Genomic DNA, 8,680 nt, shown 5'->3' with positions numbered 1-8,680 from the left:
CCCCTAGGGGCCCCCAAATGAGTTTTGAGGCCCTTTAAGAGCCTGATGGCCTCTAGGGGCCCCTTAAGGTCATATGGGCCCCTTTAGGGTCCCCTGTAAGGAAGTGGAGGCCCCTTTTGGGGCCCCAAGAAGGGCGTAGGGGCCCCTTTTGGGGCCCCTAGAAGGGCCTATGGGCCCCTCATGGGGGCCCCAAGCAGGGCCCGGGGGCCCCTTTTGGCGCCCCTAGAAGGGCCCCGGAAGCCCTTTTCGGAGTCCCTTAATAAGGGTTTAAGTGCCCCTTTACGGGTCCCTTGAGAACAGCCTAAGGGGCCCTTTAGGGGCCCCCTTGGGGGCCCCCATGAGGGTCCCCATGGGGGGCCCTTTGGGGGCCCCTTGAGGGGCCCCTTGGGGGCCCCTCTGGGGGCCCCTGTGGGGCATTTTATACGGAGAGGACTCTGGCGAGTTTTTGAATTCTGTTTAGAAGGACATCTCCCTGAGGGCACATTAAAAAGAGAATTTTAAAACTGTTTTTTTAAAACAAAAAAAATTATTCATTTATATTGAAATGAACAAACAAATCGAAATAAAAAAATAAGCAGCAAAGAAAGGCCCCAGATGCTGCATGCATCTAAGACATATTTATCTATTTTTCGCAAAAAAGTACTTCAAATTTTTAAAAAAGACTTTTAAACTCAAGAGATCTTTTTCGGATTTGTTTGCAAAAGCCCGGAGACAGAAAAGACTTATTTGGAGATTAAAAATGCAAAAAGAAGAAATTCGAAATTTATTTTTGCAGACAGAAAAAGGCCTTTCCACACTCTTTTGGGGTCAAAAAAAGCTTGGAAAAAGCCAAAAAGAAGCTTTTAAACTCTTTTAAACCATTTTAAACCTTTTTAAATAATTTGGGAGACCTATTGGGACTTTAAAGAAGTTAAAAAGACGCAAAAACAGACAAAAAAGAAAATCACCTGCTTTATTGTCTGCAGATAAAGGAAACTCCGGGCGTCCGGGCGGTGGGCCTCGACGACCCCGTTCACGCTGTCTATACGGCAGCCGAGGCGGCCCGAGGCCACGAAGCCGGAAATCTCTCTGAAAAAATGCAAAAAAAAGCGAAAAAAGAGGAAATAAAGGGCAATAAACGCCATTTCGACAAGAAATTCGGAAAGATATAATTGCAGAGAGAAGTAAAACCCCAAATACGAAAGAAAGGGACGAAAAGCACACAAAAAGGCGTCAAATCCGCGAGAAAGCGACTTCAACTCAAAAATCGCGAGAAAAAAAGGCGAAAAAGACCAAAAAGAGACCCAAAAAGGAGAAAAAGAAGAGAAAAAAGAGAAAAAGAAGAAGATTGAAAGCCCCAATCCGTCTAAAACTAATTGCGTTGAAAAGAGCGAAAAAGGAAACGCGAAAAAGGCGAAACTGCGAAAAAGAGGCAGTACAACAACCCCACCGTTCGATAAAGGGGACAGACACCCCAAAGGCCTGGGCCAAACTCTCCAGAGTCACTGTTTTGTAAGGCTCGAGAAACTGCTGATAAGCCTTTAGTCGAATAGATCGAATAAAAAACAAATAGTGAGGAGAGAGGTACAAGTCGCGTTTGACGCGCTTCGCGACGGGCACTGCGCGCCAAACCCTAAACCCTAAACCCTAAACCCTAAACCCTAAACCCTCGCCCAAGTCCCGCGCTTCTACGCCTCCTCAAACTGCTGATAAGCCTTTAGTCGAATAGATCGAATAAAAAACAAATAGTGAGGAGAGAGGTACAAGTCGCGTTTGACGCGCTTCGCGACGGGCACTGCGCGCCAAACCCTAAACCCTAAACCCTAAACCCTAAACCCTAAACCCTCGCCCAAGTCCCGCGCTTCTACGCCTCCTCAAACTGCTGATAAGCCTTTAGTCGAATAGATCGAATAAAAAACAAATAGTGAGGAGAGAGGTACAAGTCGCGTTTGACGCGCTTCGCGACGGGCACTGCGCGCCAAACCCTAAACCCTAAACCCTAAACCCTAAACCCTAAACCCTCGCCCAAGTCCCGCGCTTCTACGCCTCCTCAAACTGCTGATAAGCCTTTAGTCGAATAGATCGAATAAAAAACAAATAGTGAGGAGAGAGGTACAAGTCGCGTTTGACGCGCTTCGCGACGGGCACTGCGCGCCAAACCCTAAACCCTAAACCCTAAACCCTAAACCCTATGCGCCGAACCCTAGTGCATAAGGCCTAAAAACCCCAAAATCTAGACGCTGAAAGCTGTATCCTAGGTCCTAAGCCTGAAAGCCTAAACCCTAAACCCTAAACCCTAAACCCTACCTAGGTACTGCATGAACTCGCGGTACTTGGCGTTGTAGAAAGAATCAAGAAGACCTTTCATGTCATTGTCAGCGCCCTCAGCAATCGTTGGAGAGAACACCACCTGCAGCAGCAGCAGCAGCAGCAGCAGCACGGCTGCACCACCGCAGCAGCAGCAGAGCTCCATCGCCGCCAGCAGCAGCAGTGGCAGCAGCAACAGCAGCAGCGAAGCCGCGTCACCGCAGCAGCAGCAAAGCCTCGTCACTGCCATCAGCAGCAACAGCAGCAGCAGCAGATGACCTGCAGCAGCCGCAGCAGCAGCGAAGCCTCGTCGCCGCCATCAGCAGCAGCAGCAGCAGCAGCAGATGATCTGCAGCAGGCACAGCAGCAACGGAGCCCCGTCGCCGCCATCAGCAGCGACAGCAGCAGCAGCAGCAGCAGCAGCAGCAGCAGCAGCAGACCTGCTCTTTTAGGGTTTGTCTGTCGCAGCAAAGCAGCGCAAGTAAAGCAGCATAAAAAACAAAAGTTTCAAAAGAAATAATTCCGCAAGAAGGGAAAGTCGCCAGCACTTCCAGCAGCAGTTTCGACGCTGCAGCACAAAACCCCAAACCCTAAACCCTAAACCCTCGATCCCAGAAATGAACAATACTTAGAATAAACAATTAACAAGAAGCAACTAATAGTAACAAAGCGTTAAGGACAAACAGAAGGAAATAAATGAAAATGAACGAACGATAGTAATAATCATATGGACAGCCTATACTCAGACCCTAAACCCTAAACCCTAAACCCTAAACCCTTAACCCTGAACGAAAGACAGCAGTTAGTGCCTACTAAACCGTAAAAGAGATATAATAGTAGTAAGAGAAACTATTTAAAAAAATAAATAAAGGAAAAAGTATTAAATAATAAAGAGGCTGATTAGGGTTTTCGATAAGGGCTTAGGGTTAGGGTCCAGGACTTGAGCTAGGGTTTAGAGTTTATGATTAGGGTTTAGAGCTAGGGTTTAGAATTAGGGTTTCTGGCTAGGACTTGCAAGCAGCGTGTGGGGCTAGGGTTTACGCCGCAGCTCCAGGACCGCCGCTTCGAACTAGGGCCTAGAATTAGGGTTTGGGTTTCCTAGGGTTTAGGGTTTACTAGAGTTTAGTGTTTACTAGGGTTTAGGGTTTAGGGTTAAGCAGACCCTCAGTGAAGTTTCTGGAAAGAATGAAGTCCAGGGCCTCGATGACTTTCAATTTGTTGCGTCGCTCCCAGTCCCCTCCCTTTTCCATTTCTCTGCAAATAAAAATAAATAAATAAATAATAAATAAATAAATAAATAATAAATAAATAAATAAATAATAAAATAAATAAATGAAAAGAATAATGGTAATTAGTTGGATTACTTTCAACTTGCAGCAGCCAGGGGTTTCCCCATGCTGCGCCAGTCGCCTTCAAAGGAGACAGCAGCAGCAGCAGCAGCAGCAGCAGCTGATGCAGCAGCAGCAGCAGCAAACCTCCACATTTGCCGACAGCAGCAGCAGCAGCGAAGAAGCGCGCTCAGCCGCGGCAGCTGCCGCCAGAAGAGCAGCCGCCGCCGCCGCAGCAGCAACCACAGCAGCAACAGGAGCAGCAGCAGCAGCAGCAGCAGCAGCAGCAGCAGCAGCAACAGGAGCAGCGAACTGTTTGGCGAGGAAGAGTTGCTTCTTGACGAGGTCTCTGTCTTTGTAGACAATTCCAGTTCGCAGCAAAGTCAAGATCAAGTCCAGCCGGGATCCGATCCCCACAGTCTTTGCGTAGGCCACTCTGTAGGCCTCCACTGCGCGGGGCTGCAGCAAAAGGACCAAAAGTGGGCAAATAAAGGCGCAAAAGAAGAAATAAAAGAACAAATAAACAAATCTTTTTATTTCCTTTTCAATTCTGCAAAAAAAATCAAACATTTCGATGGTAAATCCACCGAAAAACACAAAAGGAGACACTGTGGGGCCCCACACGCAGCAGCAGCAGCACACACTGTGGGGCCCCACACGCAGCAGCGGCAGACGCAGCAGCAGCAGCAGCACACACTGTGGGGGCCCACAGGCTACAGCAGCAGCAGCAGACACTGTGGGGCCCCACAGGCAGCAGCAGGAGACACTTTGCTGTTGCTGCTGCAACAGACACTGTGGGGCCCCACAGGCAGCAGCAGGAGACACTTTGCTGCTGCTGCTGCTGCAGCAGCAGGCGCAGCAAAGAGACAAAAGGGATACAAAAGAAAATGGAATTTATTAAAAAGACTTCTGAAGATACTTAAAATTTGAAGAAAAACAAGAACAAAGTGTCTCTTTTCATTTTGATAAAGAAACAAAATGAAAATAAAAAGAGACAAAAAAGAATTTTAAAGAGAGAAAAGAACGAGAAAAAAAATAAAAAGGGGACAAAGAGGAGACACAAAAGGAGACAAAGAGGATTCAAAAAGGAGACAAAAAGGAGACAAAATGGAACAAAAAAAGAAACAAAAAGAAATAAAAAGGAAGAAAAAAAGAAGCAAAAAGAAATTAAAAAGAGAAAAAAGAACAGGAAGAGACAAAAAGGAGACACAAGAGGAGACAAATAGGAGACAAAAAGGAGACGAAAGAAGGGACAAAAAAAGCCAAAAAAAGAGAAAAAAAGGAACAAAAAGAGCCGAAAAGAGACAAAAAAGAGACAAAAAAGATTAAAAGAAACAAAAAAAGAGACAAAAGGACAGGCAAAGAGGAGACAAAAAAGGAGACAAAAAGGGACGAGAAAAGAGACAGAAAAGAGCCAAAAGAGGACAAAAAAAGCCAAAAAGAGCGAGAAAGAGACACAAAAGGAGACGAAAAGAACACAAAAGAAGAGACAAAAAGATAGACAAAAAGGAGACAAAAGAAACCACCAAAAGCGCCAGAAAGGAAACAAAAGAATAGTCGAAAAAAGCCAAAAAAAGGAGAAAAGAGAAACACGAAGAGCCAAAAACAGGCAAAAGAGACACAAAAAGAGACACAAAAGGAGACAACAAAAAGAGATTAAAAGGGCCAGAAAAAGAGGCAACAATGAGACAAAAAAGAGACACAAAAGGATACAACAAAAACGCCAAAAACGAGGCAAAAAAGACCCAAAAAAGTCCAAAAAGACCCAAAAGAAAAGACAACAGTATCCAAAAAAAGACGCAAAAGAAGCCAAAGAGTAAGGCAAAAAAGGAGACAAAAAGGGGGACAAAAGGAAGCCAAAAAGGAGATGCGAAAAGATGCAAAAAGAGACAAAAAAGGTCCGAAAAGATGCAAAAAAGGTCCGAAAAGATGCAAAAGAAGTCCAAAAAGAGACAAAAAGTGTCTCCTACTATGTCTCCAATTCTGCAGAACAAGTGGGCCCTCTGCAGCAGCACTTCGCGGACTTCAGTGTCTCCGTAGTTTTCCTCCGCGTCTTTCAGCTGCTGCTGCAGCAGCAGCAGCTGCTGCTCGTGCTGCGCCTCCATTGCCTGCAGCAAACAAACAAACAAACAATAATAAATAAATAATAAATAATAAATAATAAATAATAAATAATAAATAAATAATAAATAATTGATTTGTTTGCTGACGAGGGTTTAAGGGAGGAGGCGCGAGGGTTTCAGGGTTTGGAGACGTTTGCAGCGCGAGCTGCAAAGGGAGAACCCACAAACCCTAAACCCTAAACCCTAAACCCTCGCCTTTATTTTTTCCTCTTGGGGGGGCCAGCCGAATTCTTCAATTGCTTTGCGGTAGAGTGGGGCCATTGCTGCAAACGAAACAGAAACCCTAAACCCTCAACCCTAGCTGAAACCCTCCACAGAAACATACCACAAGCAGCCAGGGTTTAGGGTTTAGGGTTTAGGGTTTACCATTCTTCTCGATTTGCTGCAGCAGCTTCTCCTTAGCCTCTGCGCGCCGCTCTGGGGTGGTGTCTCTCTCGGGCAGCTGCAGCTCATGCCTGCAGCAGCAGCAGCAGCAGCAGCAGCAGCAGCAGCAAATGGACAGGGGGGTAGGTTTGGCTGCTGCAGCAGCAAGGGCTGCGGCGACTCTGCTGCTGCAGCACAGCTGGCAGCTGCAGCAGCAGCAAAACAGCAGCAGTGGCGGCAGCAAAGCAGTAGCAGCAGCAGCAAAGCAATAGCAGCAGCAGCAAAGCAATAGCAGCAGCAGCAAAGCAATAGCAGCAGCAGCAAAGCAATAGCAGCAGCAGCAGCGAAATAGAAGAAAAAGCAAGAGAGCACGAATAGATGCAGCAGAGCACGAATAGATGCAGCAGCAAGACAGCAGCAGCAGCAAGGCAATAGCAGCAGCAGCAGGCCATAAAGAGAAATGCAGCAGAAGCTGACAGCAGCAGTTAAGAAAGTAGCAGCAGCAGCAGCAGCAGCGAACTGCAACTGCAGCACCAAAACAGCAGCAGCAGCAAAACAGTAGCAGCGACTGCAGAAACAGCAACAGAAGCGGCAAAATCACAGAATCTGCAGCAACAGCAGCAGCAGCTGCTGCTGCAGCTGCAGCAGCAGGAGCTCCAGCAACTGCAGCAGCAGCAGCAGCAGCAGCAGCTGCAGCAGCAGCAAAACTGACCACCAAAGGGCGATGTCGCAGCAAGGATATGTCGCCTCAATTTCACTCGGGTCTGCAGCAGCTCTGAAAGGAGACAAAAGGAGACAAAAAAGAAATCAAAAAAGATCAAAAAAAGATCAAAAAAAGGACAAAAAAAGATCAAAAAAGGTCAAAAAAGGATTAAAAAGGAGACAATTGAGGAGATAGTTGAGAGACAATTAAGGAGACAATTAAGGAGAACAAAAAGGAGACAAAAAGAGACAAAAAGGACAAAAAAAGAAAATAAAAAAGAAAAAGACAAAAAGTGAAAAGGGAGACACAAGGAGACACACGCACCCGTCGGCTGTGCCGTTCGGCGTCGCCATCTTGAGGGCGAGAGGAACTGCAGCAGCAGCAGCAGCAGCAGCAGCAGCAGCAGCAGAGGCAGCAGCAGCAGCAGCAGAGGCAGCAGCAGCAGCAGTGACAACGGGGGTAAATCAGCTCTTCATCTGGTGGCAGCACTGCCCAGCGCCGCTAGGAATCAGGCTGCTGCTGCTGTTGTTGCTGCTGCTGTTGCTGTTGCTTGTGCTGCTGCTGTTGCTGCTCCTGCTGCAGCTGTTGCTGCTGCTGCTGCTGCTGCTGCTGAGAGTCGTGGAAGCAGGAGCTTGTGTACACTGTTGCTGCTGCTGCGAGCAGCAATGCGGAGTTTCTTCCAACCGATAGAGAGCAGCAGCAGCAGCAGCACATTGTGCAGCAGCTGAAGCAGCAGCAGCAGCTGCTGCTGCTGCTGCAGCGGTGTCTGTCCACCTCACCTGTGTCGGCTCAGAAGATGAAAAGGGGTCAGCACGAGCTGTTTATACACCTGAGACTCCTAAATTTGCTTTTTACTTTTATGGCAACTGCAGCAGCTGCTGCTTCTCCACTCAAGCAGCAGCAGCAGCAGCAGCAGCAGCAGATCGAGCTGTGCATGCGTCGGCCCTCCTAAGGAAGCCAGCGGCGGCGTGGGGGTTATAAAACCCTAACTCAAAACTCTAAACCCTAAGCCCTTGGCTTTAAACCCTAGAATTTAAACTTCGTTTCGGGACCCCGAAGTCCTAAACCCTAAACCCTAAACCCTAGCCGCCTCCACCGGGGCCCCCAGCGAATCCCTAGGGCCCTAGGCAAGGGCCTGGGGGGTTCGTCTGCGTCAGACTAAACCCAAAACCCAAAACCCTAAACCCTAAACCCTAACAACAGCAGCAGACCAGTCCCTCTACCCTTTCAGCTCCGACCTAGTAGCAGCAGCGGCTGCTGCAGCTACTTCCACAACAGCTGCTGCTGCTGCTGCTGCTCCTGCTGCTGCTGCTGCCGGTCCTCTGAAGACAAGCAGCAAGAAGCAGCAGCAGCTGCTGCGGCAGCAGGGCTTCCGGGAGCCCTTTTTGCTGCAGCAATAGCCAAGGCAGCTGCAGCAGCAGCAACAGGAACAGCAGCAACAGCAACAGCAGCGACTGCAGCACGACCTGCAGCCTGAACTGCAGCAGAAGCAGCAGCAGCAGCAGCAGCAAGATATGCTGCAGCAGCAGCAATGAGTCATCTAGCCGACTACAGCAGCTCCATAGGGGGGTCCCTCGGGGGCCCTGCTGCTGCGCTGCAGCGGCTGCAGCAGCAGCCGCAGCTGCAGCAGCAGCAGCAGCAGCAGCTAATGCAAGCAGCAATAAGAGTCACAGAACTCTCTAATAAAGTTGTTCGCTTTACCCTCAGCAACTGCGACGCGTCCATTGCCAACGCCCTGAGAAGAGTAATGGTAGGGTTTAGGGTTTAGGGTCTAGGGTTTAGGGTTTAGGGTTTAGGGTTTAGGGTTTGGGGTTTAGGGTTTAGGGTTTAGGGTTTGGGGAGTTGGCGTGCGTTTAGACATTGAGGTTGGTGCATGG

At 48.3% G+C, this 8,680-nt stretch overlaps 1 protein-coding gene across 1 annotated transcript; it reads right to left on the bottom strand.

The window, feature by feature from the left end:
* Window positions 1-418: 418 nt before the first annotated feature.
* On the bottom strand, window positions 419-7,156 carry ETH_00009780 (26s proteasome regulatory complex subunit,putative; the record flags this gene model as incomplete). The annotated part of the gene is made up of 12 exons (XM_013375651.1): window positions 419-472; window positions 948-1,068; window positions 1,430-1,598; window positions 2,287-2,389; window positions 2,727-2,854; window positions 3,449-3,540; window positions 3,928-4,073; window positions 5,585-5,722; window positions 5,927-6,000; window positions 6,104-6,192; window positions 6,813-6,875; window positions 7,128-7,156. The coding sequence occupies 12 exons, from the start codon at window positions 7,154-7,156 to the stop codon at window positions 419-421; spliced, it is 1,206 nt and encodes a 401-aa protein (XP_013231105.1).
* Between the last annotated feature and the right edge of the window lie 1,524 nt (window positions 7,157-8,680).

This window comes from Eimeria tenella, genomic scaffold, assembly GCF_000499545.2.
Source record: "Eimeria tenella Houghton genomic scaffold, Eth_scaff294, whole genome shotgun sequence".
Lineage (NCBI taxonomy): Eukaryota > Apicomplexa > Conoidasida > Eucoccidiorida > Eimeriidae > Eimeria > Eimeria tenella.
Note: the sequence above shows the minus strand (reverse complement) of the source record. Positions and strands in the feature narration are given on the sequence as shown.